This window comes from Sceloporus occidentalis, unplaced genomic scaffold (genome assembly GCF_023333645.1).
Source record: "Sceloporus occidentalis isolate IW3139 unplaced genomic scaffold, rSceOcc1.0.p SCAF_4, whole genome shotgun sequence".
In the NCBI taxonomy this organism is placed as follows: Eukaryota; Metazoa; Chordata; class Lepidosauria; order Squamata; family Phrynosomatidae; genus Sceloporus; species Sceloporus occidentalis.
This window is the reverse complement of record NW_028316984.1, coordinates 146,553,182-146,570,106: the sequence shown is the minus strand read 5'-3', so window position 1 is coordinate 146,570,106 and position 16,925 is coordinate 146,553,182. Positions and strand designations below refer to the sequence as shown.

General features: G+C 39.1%; 1 protein-coding gene across 2 annotated transcripts in view; it reads left to right on the top strand.

The window, feature by feature from the left end:
- Nucleotides 1-16,925, top strand: part of KNL1 (kinetochore scaffold 1) — a 45,660-nt gene that overhangs the window by 25,441 nt on the left and 3,294 nt on the right. Inside the window, exons 15-23 of one of the 2 annotated variants that reach the window (XM_089521939.1) lie at nt 1,922-2,012; nt 3,004-3,120; nt 3,645-3,732; nt 5,628-5,711; nt 6,428-6,467; nt 6,568-6,669; nt 9,337-9,437; nt 11,111-11,167; nt 16,488-16,597. In XM_089521939.1, the coding sequence (XP_089378065.1) occupies nt 1,922-2,012; nt 3,004-3,120; nt 3,645-3,732; nt 5,628-5,711; nt 6,428-6,467; nt 6,568-6,669; nt 9,337-9,437; nt 11,111-11,167; nt 16,488-16,597 (790 nt within the window). Of the gene's footprint in view, nt 1-1,921; nt 2,013-3,003; nt 3,121-3,644; nt 3,733-3,933; nt 4,347-5,627; nt 5,712-6,427; nt 6,468-6,567; nt 6,670-9,336; nt 9,438-11,110; nt 11,168-16,487; nt 16,598-16,925 lie in introns of those variants that run through there. The other variant, XM_089521940.1, reaches the window with a different exon arrangement.

The window sequence follows — 16,925 nt, the reverse complement described above, 5'->3', positions numbered from 1 at the left end:
GAAATAGTAAATGAGTTCTCATACCTACGAACAAACATTGATCAGAATGGAGACTGCAGTCAAGAAATAATAAGACTTAGGGATGGGAAGGGCAGCCATGAAAGAACTAGACAAGAGTCTAAAATGTAAAGATATACAATTGAGCACTTAATTTAAGATCATCCAAACCATTGTATTTCCCTTCACCATGTACATATGCAAGAGCTGGACAGTGAATAAAGCCAACAGAAAGAAAATAAACTCATTTGAGCTGTAGTGCTGAAGAAAAGTGCTGAAGATACTTTGTATAGCCAAAAAGACAAACAAATGGGTCCCAGAACAGATCAAGCGAGACCTAGCCAAGATGATGAAACTGAGGCTGTTGTACTTTGGCCACATCATGAGAAGGCATGATTTATTAGAAAAATCTATAATGCTAGGAAAAGTAGAGGGAAGCAGAAAGAGAGGAAGACGGCATGCCAGATGGGTAGACTCAATCAGGGAGGCCACGGGCCTGATCCTGCAGTACCTAAACAGCAGTTGACAATAGGGAGAATTAGAGATGTCTAAACATGTTTATTCGTTAACTTTATACTCTGCCTTTCGGCAGTAAATAGATTAAGTAAATAAAATGATACTCAAGATATCTGACAGCAAGAAGCAAATAAACATATATACTTGAAACAAACATATATTTTTTAAAAAATAATATTAATAGAAAGAATAATATTGAACCAATTAAAACACCTTCAACAACATGCAATCTGAAATGCCAAAACCATGTCTGTATAAAAATTTCTTTGATGACTAAAAGACAGGGGAGAGGAATCTTCCTAATCAGGGTCTTCCTAATCAGGGATTTCTAGAGCCTGGGAGTATCCACTGCAAAAAACCCTCTTGACTTCAAAGAGTTCCTCTGGTAGTGGTGGGTTCAAGAAAATGGCATCCCTCAAAGATCTCAGAACTGATCAAGCTCCAAGGAAACAACATTTCAAACTGGTTCTCAGTTGTATACTGCCTTATTGGTCAAAACAGATATTCTGAATTGTGGTCAGAAACTTAACTGGCAGCCTCTGAATCTCTTACAAAGGAATTGTGTGCTCCTTGTAACTTAACTCTGTGAGCAGTCTAGGTGCAACATTTTTAACCAGCTGAAGTTTCCAAATGCTTTTCAGAGGCAGTCCTATGCAAAGCACATTGTAGTAGTTCTAACAAGAAGTAACTAGGTTATGTGCCACTGTGGTCATATATATCTCCAGGAACTGAATCAGATGGTTTCCTAGCCTTAGCTGTTCGAACAAACTCTTAGCCAAATCTGAGCAACCAGCTATACATCCAAACTGAAAACCCGAGTCTTCCAAGGAGTATAATAATATCCAACACAACAAACATGGAGATCCTTTGGTCCACCGGATATTTTGACCTTCAACTACCAGAAGCCTCAACCAGTATAAGCTATAATAAGAGGTTATGGAAGTTGTAGTCCAAAGCATCTGGAAGCCCAGGAGTCACTGTTCCTTTCCTGTTCTATATACATCTATATCATGCCATTTGAGATCCATCTTTCAAAGATTCCTGAAAGCTGCTCCCCAAAGTTATGGGAGTACTGTAGGATGACTTCTGATGCAGCAAAAGCAGGTTGTGTCAGAAGAGGTAGCCTGAGTTGTCTCAATGCTACCAGTGGAGTTTGGGTTTGTTTTTGTTTGTTTTTTAATTCCAGTCAATATATCTAAGTTTTGGAGATCTTGCAAGACTGCCAGAAGCATCCTGTAGTTAAATTCATGTTAACAGATAATAAAATACTGATATCTTAGAACTGCCACAATAGTGATGAATAGCAGAATATATTTCTGCCTGGAATTGTAAGGCCACTCAAATACATTACAAAGCCCCTTAAAAGAGAATCACATCTTTTATTTATATATATTTATCAATATTTCAGATTAAAGGTGCATGCAGGTGACCAGGATAAACTTCTAGTGAACGTGCATAAACGTCTATGGGAAGTAATGAGAACCTGTTCTGATGAGGAGGTATGGACAACTGACATATTTTGGCATAATTACACTGTTGAGATATGTCAACAGCAGTAATCCAGTGATGCTTTTCTTAGGTGTTGTTTCTGTTTGGCTATCTCTTTACTGCTCTTTGTGCATTAAGTTCCCATGACTGAATACTCTTTTTCTGTCTGTAATCTATAGTTGATTTTTAAAAAGGAAGACTAATGTACACACACAGCTGAACTCCCCTACGCCAGTAACCTTGCTGATGTGCAAAAAGGGAAATTCTTAGATCTCTCTTAATTTCAGCAGTAGAGAAACACAGAATTAGTTGTCCACTGTTTGCCTGTGACAAGATACAACATTCAGCATTGCTTTTAGCAAGAAGGAATTCTTTAGGAGAAGACCACAATTCAAATAGCCAAATATGGAACAATTTGGAATGATTGTTCATATCAGCATAATAAAGTGTAAATGTGCAATGTAATGAGGTAGGTGGAAGGAGGAATTAACTCCTGCAGTAAACCTATTGGTAGCTCTGCATTGAACTGTACATGACACTGGATGTCTTATTGTCTATATTTGTGGTACAGTGGCTTTCAGCGTGACAGAACAAACAGTGCCACATGCCGGAAGGAGTAATGGCATGCGCGCCCAAGGCATGTGTGCACCGCCACGCATAAGGCGAGGCTCAAGCATACGTAGAATTTCTCTTACACGGGGGATTTGGAACGGATCCCCTGTGTAAGGGAAGGGACCACTGTATGTTGTTGTTGTGTGCCTTCAAGTTGTTTTCAGCTTCTCATGAACTTAAGGTGAACCCCTAAGAAAAATTTGTTCAGAGGTTTGCCTTTGCCTTCGTCAGAGGTTTGCTTTTGCCTTCCTCTGAGGCTGAGAGCATGTGACTTCCTCAAGGTCACCTAGTGGATTTCCATGGCTTAATGAAAACATTCTGTTTTACCAGTATTGTTTCTTTCCTGGTTGTTGCAATATGGTCTTACCCTCTTACTGTCTTTCACCACAGCTGATAGGCTTTGGAGCAGAACTGAACAAAATGAAATCCTGTTTCACTAAGAAGAGTAAAGTACTTGCTCACAAAGGAAAAACAAAATTATATGCAAAGTTGGTGCAGAATGCACAGGTAAATGGTTTAAAGTAAACAGTATTAAGTAATTATGGACCAGCACATATATAGAAATCTTTTTACCTGCTTATTATATCTTGCTCCTCCTCCCATGATCTTAGCATATATGAAGCAGTTCTGTGTTCCGTCATAACAAGTTTGGGAGATAATGGCTTGCTGATGGTGAGCTTAATGATTGAACATACATTTGAACTCAAGCCTCCAGTGCATATTGGAACTGGTTTCCTTTACGGTCCCATGAATGGTATAAAAGAACCTAATACCACTGTGTGTTTGATTTAAACATATGTGGACCATATGTGTGCTGATACAAAATTTCCATCTAGACCAAACAAAGAAAAAGGGGAGGCTTGGTGGGTACAAAAGGCTTTGTTAAAAGAAGCTTCTTTGTCAGAGGCTAGTTAACTGTGGCATGTCTGTATTAAGAGGCCTTACTAAGTTCAAATTTAGTTACATAATCATGTACAAATTACATTAAAATAAAAATGAAGTTTAAATACCTTTTTTATTATTATTTTAAGCTCCAGTGGGAAAAACTGCAGTCACGATTAGCTAAAATGGATGAACTTTTAAAAGAAATGGATGGCTGCATTGATGATCTGGAGACAGGTAGAACTCAAATGTTTTCAGATGATTTTTCTGCTGGAACTTATTTCAGTACCTTTTTTTCATCTTAGAGTGGTAGCTGTGTTAATTGGTTTCCTTGTAAACTCATTATTGCGTAAGCCTTTGCATGTCTGAGTACATTTCATTAGATGCTTAGTCTATATACTACTGCTGACATCTGTTTCTGTTTCTTTTATCAACTAGAAAAGGCAAAGAGCTAAATTCAACTTTCTACTGACAATTGTAAGAGAACTTGTTTCCCTCACTGCCATCCCAGTGATTTGGACTGCTTAGGAATTAATTCTGAAGGGTTTCCTGGCCCCATTTGTGTGTGCACAGGGAGCAGTTGGAGAGAGTGGTGTCATCTCTCCTGATTCTGTTGGATCCCACCATTCCACCAGCAAAATGTCATGGCCAGATACTGCCCAGAAAGTATCATAGCTCTCTGACAAGTGGTTTGATTAGAGCTGGGTTAGATATACATCAGAAATAAATTAAAATGTACATACTTGGGGCATATGAGTAAGAAGGATTAAAACTTGCTATCAGTGGTAGAATTCAAATATATAGCTGTGTTATTCTGTAGAATCAGTATGTGGAGAGATCTTGTAGCACATTTGAGACTAATTGAAAGAAAGAAGTTGGCAGCATGAACTTTCATAGACTTCAGTCTACTTCCTCAGAGGTCTTAAAAAACTCATGCTGCCAACCTCTTTCTTTCAGTTAGTCTAAAAGGTGCTACAGTACAAAATCTCTCTACATAGTTAATATCAGTTACTTTTTCAAAACTGAAAATACTAGAGGAAACAAATTTAAAAGAAGGTAGAAAAAGTTGTTGAAGTTTTCTGATGAAGCCTCAGAGTCAATTTTTGTAAGCAGCTTTCCTTGTCACTTACGTTGTCACACCCTACCCCCATTTAACAACTGCATAGTTCTAATTTATGTTTGTTTTTATATCCCACCATGTTCTCAGTATGGACAGCATAAGACAGCAAATTTAAGAGAGAAGTGCTGGAAATGTAGGAAGGACATGTAGATTTTATTAATACAGTATGTGGGAGAAACACGGAAGGAGAACTATTTTTTAATTGTGATAGTGCAGATGGTTAAGTGCTCCACAAAGTTAAAATCATTGTATATATTACTGAATACTGTAGAAATGTACCCAGCTGCAGGTTTGGGGGCCCCAGACAAAATTCCCCCAGTTTACCCCTCTCTGCTTGCCTTCAGTGGCCCAGGATAGAAGGTTGGCTTTGGTAGACCAAAATACATAATGTATGAGATTGATGGGGGAAAAATATTTTCAGAATGTTGAGTATTATTTATTATAGCAGTATTAGTTGTTATAATATGCCTATTAATACACTTAATTCTCATTCTTGATTCTGACGTAATAAGAATAAATATAAATAATACATTCAGCTAGTTATCGTAAATTTGGGGTCATAATTGAAAAGTGGAAAAATCTAAGAACAATACAAAGAAACTAAAAGCCTTGCTGTAGCCATATGTGGCTTCTGAAGATTTTTGTATTTTGTTGCTGTTATTTTGCATACCACCTGCATCACATTAATTCACATGCTAATGAGTAAGGAACTTTTAAAAAGTGGAATGACTCAGGATGTCAGATATTGCACTGCAGTGACTTGATGTTACCTTAAGCATTCTTTTATTTTTCTGAATACTTTCTTAAGCTGTTTATCAAATGTATATAGAGAGAGAACCAAAAGTAGAGAAAAACGAGTCTGAAGAATATTTTATTTTGTGGGATGCAGCTGAATCCTTCAATTTGGAAGCATATTACTTTGCTACAAAGGTTGCATTAATACCTAAATTCATTAGAATATATGTATACTTTTTGAACTGGGTATCCTTCTAAAATACTACTTGATTTTTAGAAGCTGCTGCATTGGAAGAGTCAGAGCTGGATGTCAATGATGTCGTGTCAGCATATGAGTCCAAAGTGAAGAACACTGAAAGAGGTAAGGAGACACCTTTTGAGATGAATCCTGTAAAAAGCTATGAATGGATGCTCAAATGGTAATGGCCATGGTATTTGTGCAGTACTAAAGCATTTTGTTACTGCTGTAAGAATGTGTGAGAGCTCCTGCCTGTATTATAGTATTGCTTAAAAATTCCCTCCATAGTAGCATGGGGAAAATTGGGGAGAGTCCTCTTGTATGAGAAGTCTTGTCAGTCTTACCTATATGCTCTGGAAAGTTGTGACTGCCTGAATCTTCCCAAAGCATGTGCATTTTATGCATATAACATGAACTGAATGCCTATAGTAGTGATGGTGAACCTTTTAGAGGCTGAGTGCCCAAACTGCAACCCAAAACCCACTTATTGCAAAGTGCCATGTCCCTCTGGCTTTCTAGTAACAAACTCTAGCAAACTCTGTGCTGGGGCAACAGCACATGTCCCCACAGAGTCAGCTCTGAGTGCCACCTCTGGCACACGTGCCATAGGTTTGCCATCACTGGCCTATAGGATGATCACATATAATACCACATATGTAGGAATCACTCAATTTTACAAGATTATTTCCATCCAGCAGTTTTACTGAATACAAGTTGGCCTTCAGAGGGGAAACCTAACAGTAGTTTTTTGGAAAATATGACCGCCTTAATCAGATAAAAGAAACAATTTTTCTTATAATATATTTCTAGACTCTTAATGTGTTTTCCCCCATTTTTAGAGCTGGAAAACCTCAGAGTTCAAGAGGAGACTCTTCAAAGGTAGTATATATATTGCATAAGATTTTGCCCCATATAAAAATGATTGGCTTTAGCACTGTTTACAGTGTTTTGCTCATGTGTTGCATTTCTGTTCCTTCAGAGATCAATCAAATCTCAGTGATAAAAAGCAACAGATAGTTTCTGAAATACATCAGCTCCAGGAATATGCAACAAATTGTCAGGGAGTCACAGAAAAATACAAGTAAGTAAATTCATGTAAAGGAGATATTGCTACAATGCCCCCCTCCCCCATATTTACATAAGATTAGTGATATCCTTGAATTTCATTTGCATCAGCGATGAATTCACAATGTAATAATTTCTAACTACCGTATATACTCAACTATAAGTCGAAAAATTTATGCCTCAAAATGAGCTTCAAAATCCCAGAGTAGAGGTATATAAGGGTGAATATGGTAATCCCTCTTTCCAAGGCTGGGATCACCAAAACCAGGAGAAAAAGAGAGAGTTCAAACCTCCTTTGCAAAGCTGGGTTCCGGAGGAAGGCAAGAGAGAAAAGAGAAATGGGGGGAAATCAGCTTTGCATCCAAAACCTCCTTTGCAAAGCTAAGCTCAGGAGGAAGGCAAAAGAAATAGAAATGGGGGGAGATCAGTTTTGCATCCAAAACCTCCTTTGCAAAGCTGGGATCAGGAGGAAGGCAAGAGAGAGAAATGGGGAGAGATCAGTTTTGCATCCAAAACCTCCTTTGCAAAGCTGGGATCAGGAGGAAGGAAAGAGAAAAAGAAATGGGGAGAGATCAGTTTTGCATCCAAAACCTCCTTTGCAAAGCTGGGATCAGGAGGAAGGCAAGAGAGAAAGAAATGGGGAGAGATCAGTTTTGCATCCAAAACCTCCTTTGCAAAGCTGGGATCAGGAGGAAGGCAAGAGAGAAAGAAATGGGGGGACATCAACTTTTCATCAAAACCTTATTTGCAAAGCTAGGATCAGGAGGAAGGCAAGAGAGAAAGAAATGGGGGGGGGGGGGGAGATCAGCTTTGCATCCAAAACCTCCTTTGCAAAGCTAGGATCAGGAGGATGGCAAGAGAGAAAGAAATGGGAGGAGATCAGCTTTGCATCCAAAACCTCCCTTGCAAAGCTAGGATCAGGAGGAAGGCAAGAGAGAAAGAAACGGGAGGTGATCAGCTTTGCATCCAAAACCTCCTTTGCAAAGCTAGGATCAGGAGGAAGGCAAGAGAGAAAGAAATGGGAGGAGATCAGCTTTGCATCCAAAACCTTATTTGCAAAGCTAGGATCAGGAGGAAGGCAAGAGAGAAAGAAATGGGGAGAGATCAGCTTTGCATCCAAAACCTTATTTGCAAAGCTAGGATCAGGAGGAAGGCAAGAGAGAAAGAAATGGGGAGAGATCAGCTTTGCATCCAAAACCTTATTTGCAAAGCTAGGATCAGGAGGAAGGCAAGAGAGAAAGAAATGGGGAGAGACCAGCTTTGCATCCAAAACTTCCTTTGCAAAGATGGGATCATGAGGAAGGCAAGAGAGAAAGAGAAATCGGGGGAATCATAGAGTTGGGAGAGACCACAAGGCCATCCAGTCCAACCCCCTGCCATGCAGGAACTCCCAATCAAAGCATAACCAACAGATAGCCGTCCAGCATCTGTTTAAAAACCTCCAAAGAAGGAGGCTCCACCACACTTCAGAGGAGTGTGTTCTACATCTAACAGCTTTTACTGTCAGGAAGTTTCCCCTAAAGTTGAGGTGGAATCTCTTTTCCTGTAGCTGTCATGTAGAGGTATGGAAGTACTCATGATATTTGGAAACTACACTCAGTATTTCATTTCAGCAAGTATCATTGATCTCTTAAACTCACCAGATCAGCCTTCTATCCCAAACCTCCTTTGCAAGGCAAAAGCCGAAGGAATGGGAAGAAAAACAGAGCGGTGATAGGCGTTTGTTTAGTAGTTTTCTGCGTTAAAATCAGGCAAAGTTATAGTTTAAAAAAGAGTACTAAAAAAGAGTACTGAAAAGCTTCCTGGAAACTTATGAACAATAGCCTTGGGGATTGCCTATTCACCTCTTTTGTGATTGCAGTCCTTGTGGTGATTTCAGCAGGGTCAATCAGTGTGCAAACTTTTAAACTGTAATAACCCATTGAAGCATGTTATTGGTTTCATTAAAATACACTTCTACTAAAAAATGTATTCAGAAGATGTTGTAGCATGACCCAACTATGTACATTCCATTCTTTATCAAACTGTTCGTTTCAGTTCAATGTAAAGACAATTCTTATGTTAAACAGGATATTATGATGTTCCTTTGCAATGAGTCTTCTTTTTTTAAAAATGTGAAGTTGGTGCTTTACTACATGATCAAACTTGCACTCAAAAGAGTTGTAAAATCTAAAATTTATGGAAAGTTATAAAGTTACAGAAATTGATCACTGCCAATTCCCTGGCACTGTTTTCTTTTGCTTCATCTTTTAGATTCTTTGTTACACATCCCTAAGTTTTACCCTCGACTTATCTAAGGGTCACATCAAAATCAAAAATTTTGGCCCCAAAACCTGCCCTCAACTTATACATGAGGTCGACTTATACATGAGTATATACGGTACACTTCATCTTCAAACATGGATGGCATGGCATTAACGGACTGATCAATTAAACAATTACAGAAAAGTCTACTCTGCTTTTCTGTAATTGTTAGGCTAATCCCAGGGAATAAGGCTGAAAGGGCTACAAAAGATCAATCTGTATAGTGCTTTAGGTTAAATTTCACAAACTTTTAGTTTTATGTAGTCTTTAATTGAAAAGAAGGGGAAGCTAGCAAGAAACCAGGTATGGGGAAGAGGAGCATGGCAACAGGAAGCTTATATCTTTCAATTCCTTTTGATGATTTTTCCCCTTGTTGTAGCTTTTCTGAGTGGGTGATGAAAAAATGGAATGATCACCAGGCAGTTTTCACTTTCCTTTATGATTCTATTGAGCTTGATGTTGCACTTGAGAGTCCTGTAGGTAAGTTGCGAAAATACAAGGAAATGTAAACTTCAAAAGCTGTACATAAAGTGCATCACTTTTCTTTTTTAAGACTGTTTTAGATTAGAAAACCTTATTTTTAAACGTAAAATCTCAGGGCTGCTTGCAAAACTTTGAAACCATAAAAATACAGATTGAGTCTCCCTTATCTGGAACTCTGAAATCCAGAATATTCCCAAAACCAAAACTTTTTCATGGGTAGCTGAGATAGTGATACCTTTGTTTTCTGATTGTTCAGTGTACACAAACGATTTTTCATACACAAAATTATTTAAAATATTGTATAAAACTACCTTCTGGCTCTATGTATAAGGTGTATAAATAAATTTTGTGTTTAGACTTAGGTACCATTTTCAAGATTTTATTATGTATGTATATGCAAATACAGGTATTCTGATTTTTTTAAAAAAAAGAAATCAAAACACTTCTGGTCCCAAGCATTTTGGAGAAGGGAGACCCAACCTGTGCGGGATGCAGTGGCTCAAGTGGTTAAGACGCCAACTCTGTTGATTGAAAAATCAGCAGGTTGGCAGTTTGAGGCCCGGGTGCTGCATGACGGGGTGAGCTCCCCTCACTAGTCCCAGCTTCTGCCAGTTTAGCAGTTCGAAAGCATGCAAATAGAAGTAGATAAATAAGTACCACTCTGGTGGGAAGGTAAACAGCGTTCTGTGCAATCATACTGGCCACATGAGCTGCTCTGATTGTCTTGCTACAGAAGAGCGGGATATAAGTAAAAGTTTTATTTATTTATTTTATTCATTATTATTATCATCACAGAGTAGTCTCTGATAAGACTGGTTCTTCAACTTAGTAAAGGAGATGAGCACCACCCCCTATGGTCGGACACGACTTGACAACCTTGTCAACAGGGAATACCTTTACTTTTAGACTCAACCTGTACCACGTCAGATGTAACAAAGCTGAATATGTGGGAAAACTTGTGAATAGGAACAATCACAGAATTTAAATTAGCACATCAGAGCTGTAAAAAAGGCACTGACTGAGAATGCATTTTGTCTTTATTTTTATTAAGCAATATTGACCAATTTTATTGGGTGGCATTTCAGTTGGAGCAACCTAGGGTCTACAGAAGATCCTTGGTACTGTGAGACTAAATGACTTGAGTGTTTGATCCATACCTTCCTGGCTAATTAAAGGATTCAGGGATGTGAAGTTGAAGGCTTTCATGACCGGCATCTATTGTTGTTTTGGGTTTTTTGGGCTATGTGACTATGTTCTAGAAATGTTTCACCTTTTGAAGATGCCAGCCACAGTTGTTGGTGAAAAATCAGGAATAAACTTCTAGAACATGGTCACATAGCCTGAAAAACCCACAAAAAACTTATGATCCAGGGATGTTTTGTTCACATGGGAAAAAGAGGATGATGGATACCTCATCTGAGAAAGGCATAGCCCCATCCAGGCTTAAGATGGTTGTTGTGATGTTTTTGCTGATAAAACCAACTCTAGAATGTACTGTGTTGGATAAATTTTGGTGGTCTCAGATTTATGAGTGTTAGGCAAAGTATTTGAGTATGTAGTACAGTGTTCCTCTGCCTCGTTTTGACCAAAATCAAAGTAAAACAGTCCAAATAAAGGCAGGCCAACTCAGTAAAAATTGAATTACTATTCACACTTTTTCTCTATCATAGATGGTGCTGTCTACAGCAACAGGATTGTTAGCGTGAACTTTGAATCTCTCTTGGATGGTAAGGCATTCAGATGTTTTTACAATCCTGTTTCTGAAAGTAGTAGAGTAGTAGTAGAATCTTTACTGCTAAAAACTATAAGCTGTCACAATTCATTAAAGCCATTAAAATAGATCTGAAAGTAGATCTGTATTCTCCAACTTGTCATGTGAAATATAGTACCAGAGTTTGAAGAAATATTAAAAACAAACTGGTATAAAGAGTCTTTGATTGTCTAAGTTTGAAAAACCTTACAAATATTTTCTTCTTTATGATCTCTGTAACTCGCGCAATTGGGTTATTTGCACCTGCTCAGTGCATCATTCGGAATCTACTAGAGCTGTTAACATAAGCATTTTGGCAGTAGCCCCACCCACTCCCCACCTAAATCCTCACTTTTCATTCACCACAGAAGTATGTCTTAGGAACCTGTCAGAGTATTACTGGTTATTTTTTGTTATTTCTGATTTTATTTCTGGTTATGATTAAGTGGATATGGATTATGGACTTAGGATTTTCACTAGTGCATTCTCTGTGAGACTTAAGGAACAGTCCACAACACTTAATTTTACCTCTTTTGACTTGATCTCAGACTCCCCTCACAATGAATTGTTGTTGCCTCACGGACATATTTACTTAGTGTTAACTGATTCCTTGAATCATTATAGCCACCTCTAGTTCTTTTCAAAAGTTCACTATATATGCTGGTAAGATCCCCAAAAAGGATGCCACTAATGCCTCCTTCGTTTGGGTGACAGTATAATGTGCACAAACCTAGGTACTTTCAGACCTATGCATCACTGGCATGTCAAAAGTGAGAGGTGAGACTTAAGCTATTCCTTTGGGAGCATGCGCTGGATGTGGTCGGTCAGGTGGCCAACATATATACATATAAATATAAATATAATATTTATACACACACACACACAAATCACTATATATGGCCTCAACTAGTTCTATTGCTTCTCACCCATCTGTTCTGCCTCAGGCCCCGTCTATCCCAACAGCCTTGGTATTATCTGTTTGGCTTTAAAATGGTCTTTGGCTAAAGCCATCTCTACTCCATGGAAACAAAATAGTCTTGGACAAGACCCATCTCAGAGCCAGCTATGACTTGGACTTCAACACTGAGTTGATCTCTCAGTGTCAAATAAGCTTTTAGTGTACCATCCTTTCAAATTGCTCATAAGCTCCATTAGAAGAAGAAAAAGTGGAAGGAACATTGCTTTCAAACATCCCCTTGGCCTTCCTCTGTTACATCGTTGAAGATTGAGGAGACAGTGGAGAGACAATCTTCTCCCCCCAATCTCAGTCAAATCTGAGTATTCCATAGAATGTAGAGACATTCCTATCTAATCTTTAATACCTACAGCTTCTCTGTAGTTGTTAGAGTAGTATGTAATTTCTGAGGGTGAGGGCCAGGATTCTCCAGCCTCTTTCCACCTCACTCTAGGAGGCTTCTCTTGCTATGAATCAGAATCAAGGGATCCACTATCTTCCATCCCAGCAGAGCGGATTTCTGTTCCCATGACTATGGAACCTCGGAATCAACCACTTCCTTTGGTACTATTGTAGCATACTGAACCTGTGCACAAAAGACATCAGTCTTGTTCTCTGCCACACTCTGGTTCATTGGTTTCATGGAGATAATGGTCTTGACGCTTTCAGTACCACCGATTCCAACACTCCCTGGCGCATTGCAGAGACTGTTATCAGTATCGGGAGGAGTGGCATGGCCATGGTCATTAGAAGGATGACTCAGCTTATTATGATTGATAAATCTCCTTTCTACTACCATCCTTATCAGGATTATACCGACACCATGAGTTGGTATGGAGATCAGTCCCATCAGCTATGATAACAGTTCAACCTTGTTCTCCTCTACAGCATACATCTGGTCAACCTTCCCTTCCAGTACAGAAGAGACTTCACTATCTTAGGTTCATTCTGCACTGAGAACTGTCTTCTGTTGCTCCAACTTGACATTCAGCATTGAGGCCCACAGTTGCAACCAGTTAAAGGGAGATAGCTAGTCAAATATCAGTATTGCTTGTCTTGAAGATTGCCTGCAAGTATTTCAAGCAGTTCAGAGGAGAATTCTGTCACTTCATTATTGTCATTTTCAGTGGTGGGAAAGTCTCCCTCTGCGTTCATTGGTGATACCAGCCCAGCATTACTTACCTTTGTAGCCCAGATGAAACAAATGGCAAGAGTTTTGAAGTTAAAGGGGAAGCTGGCAGAACTAAGGACAGAAGATCCTGTTTTCCAGAGGGTTCAGCAAAAATCCTGCTTCAGCATTAATTCCATTGCTACCTTAACTCATCCAGGTCCTATGGAAATCTTGAATCAACCCATAGTCTGTTCCATCGACCTCTTCAAAAGTTGGAAGGTCTGTACAAAGGCACAGAATCTGAGCCCAGCTGGTTCAGATGTGCAGCATCCAAAATTAAACTCCACCATCATGGATGTTGCAGACCTCCCAGAAACTCCTTTCCACTCCTGCTGATTGGGAAGAAAAGAAGCTGGATGCTATTTGGGGGGGAGGGGGTACTACTAAACTGCTAACCTTCTCTTTCAGATCTCAAATTATGGTGTCTGTACAGGGGCACATCAACAACTTTTATGGGCATTAGGAGTCACTTCATGCAGCTTGCCTACCATGGTTGAAATGTTAACCTAAAAGGATACAAATGTATTTGCTTGATGCTTACTACTGCAGGAAAAATATGGGACATACAGTGGGGTGTTTATTGGTAAAGATTGTTGATCTCATTCCTTGGTGGTTAACAAATGGAAAGAGTTGAGTTGTCTTGAGAAGACCCTTCATGAAAAAAGGGAAGGAAAAGTAACAAATGAGAAGACAGCCTGCCAAAGATTTGAAATTGTGTGTGCTTTAATTATGCTTAGTTCAGACAACAATCATCTCAGGTGTACATCTCTAGTTGTTGTATAAAGGTTTTCTGAGTTTTACTGCTGAAGCCTGGATTTCTGAAGTTGCTGGACATGACAGAGACAGAAGATGACCCCTTATTTAGACAGGCTTTCTGAAGAAGAATGCAAGGTGACCTCCATACTAAAGGCAGAGGTTCGTGCATTAGCAGGGCAACATCATGACAGCTCAACAAGCTGCAGATTGCTCAGGGAAGGCTTTGACTGGAGCTGTGGCTCTTAGGCAACATGCCTGGCTGTCTTCTGGACTCTCATGCCAAGCTAGGGCAATGATTGAAGATTTACCTTTTGATGAGGCAGGTCTGTTCAACTCTGAAACTGATAGTAAGTTGGAACATACTCATAAGATGAGGACAACAGCCAAGTAATTCAGTCTTCACTCTCAATAACAGTCTGCAGCTCAACCCAGGTTATATTGGTCAAGTTGCATGCCATCTTACCATCAGCAGCATAGCCCTGAGGGTACTCATCAGCAAGAGCCTATAATGTTGCTTCAGTCTTCCTCACAAAAGAGTTTGTCAACTGGTAGATATAAACAACAGTTTTGAGGAAAGTCTCAGGAGCATTTCAAGCAGCATGTTTGACTTCTAGAAGAACAACAACCTTGCAGTGATGCATTCATCACTTTACTTTCCACCTTTCAAATACAGGGTCTTGTGATTACATCTTGCTTGGGCTTCCATCACCTCAGGCACATGAGTCCTTGATATCATCTGGAGGGGATGCACAATAGAGCATTAGAAGACTCCTGGCCGGGGTTTATCACGTTGCCTTCACCCACACTTAAAAAGGTGGAGACCTTGCTTCTCAAAGGAACCATGGAACCTGTCACTATCTCTCATCTGCATTGGGGGTTTTCATGCAGTACTTCACTATGTCCAAGATGTACAGGGGACTGTGTCCTATTTTCAGTCTCTGAGGTGTCAACTTTTTACGTCCAACCAAGATGCTTCAGGATGGTCACTCTCAACTCTATCCTACCCTATGTAGAAGGGAGACTGGTTTGCTACACGACATGAGGATGCCTATTTTCACATTACAATCAGTCTGTTCCACAGACTTTTCCTCTGCTTTGCAGTAGCAGGATGGGTGTACTGTTTCCGTGTTCTTCCTTTCGGCCTTTGCACTGCCCCATGGGTGTTCATCAAGATGCTTGGCTGCTGCTTAAGCATCCAGGAAATTGAGGGTTTAAGTGAGAAGTGTTATAGCTAGGCATGTGGGGAGTGAGTGGGGCTACCACCAAAGCACTTACATAACACCTCTATAAGATTCCAAATGATGCACAGTGCAGGTGTACAGATAACCCATCTGTGTGAGTTCCCAGATGATGGTTCAAAGAACTTGTTACAGGTAAACAACATGGCCTTTTTCTTTTATTGGAGTGAAAAAACATTCAGTCAACAGCAAAATTACCAACATGAAGCAAACCAAGCAGCAAATGTATTCAAGGTATCTGTGTGGTGTTAATGTACCTATGAACCCTGTCTCATTTAAGAAATAGGTACACAGTTTGAAGGTGATGCATAAGTACTACAATCCGTGTAAAACATGTTAATAAAAACTTTTCAGGCAAACATTGAAATAATTCTACAGAACAAGGTATCTGTGTATACATGTGGTTTTGTATCTATATGGCAAAGTCTGGAAATAAATATTTAATGATGTAAGTAAAACAAATCAAAACAGATGATTAAAATTTCACAAACTTCTGTCTATGTGGATGAAAACTCTAGATTGTTACATAAATATTTAGTTACCTCAATGAGTCTAATCAGTGATGTAAGAATAGTGTCAGCTCCCACTTATTAAATATTCCCACCAAAAACTTGTGCCAGTTTGTGGAATGACTATTCATCTTAATATGAAACATTAATCATCAAAACACAGAGACTTTAAAAAGTTTGTTTTTGTTACGTACAGTCAAGACCGCGTCAACCTTTTGGCGAGTGAAAGGTCCACATTTGTATATATTTTATTTGAAAAACTATATTGTTATTGTTGAGGTTATGTTGGTTGTTTTTTTTTTAATAAATTAAAACTTTTAATTAAAAGTAGACTGCAGGTGGGAGATCATATGACTGAATACTGCTCTGTACACACACACACACACACACACACACACCCTGGATATGAAAAGTAAATAACTAGAACACTTCTTTCTTGCATTTAGCTTCATTTATACAGACAGTTTTTGTATGAAGGAATCTTCAATCATGTGCCCTGCAACCTAAAATTTGTACTGCCCAGAAACTGGTATATTACTTCCATTAAAGAAGTATTTAATGTGTATTTAAAGTTGTACTTTATAACCTAAAAGTGATATGAATTCAACTTCTATTGGAAATGATTTGAATACAATATTTTGTTCTGTATTGCTTGGTTGTTCTTACAGAAGCAAATGCTTTGCCTTCATCAAAACTCGTACATAGGCTCATCTTCCAGTTTATTGACAGTCAAAGTTCATGGCAGGAGAAATGTTTCACAGTGCATCACCTTTCTCAGGTAATTAACAAGAAACTCAGTTTACAAAGAAAGCATAACATTTGACCTAGACGGGGCACAGGTAAAAACCCTTCAGCTAGTGTCTCTATTGGTAAAAGTCCCATAAACTTTTGGACAATCACATGGCCTGCAGCCTGGGTTGATAGCATTAGCACTTGTTATTTGCTGTCACTTGATGCTTGAAGGAGAACACATTTTTGTTGTAAATTAGCCATGGTGGCTTGCATTCAGACTTTCTGTCAAAGGGAGCACCTGGCATAGAGTTCTATTTAAAATGTTCCTGCCACCAGCATCACCTCTCATGTTGTTCTGGGATGTCACCCAACCC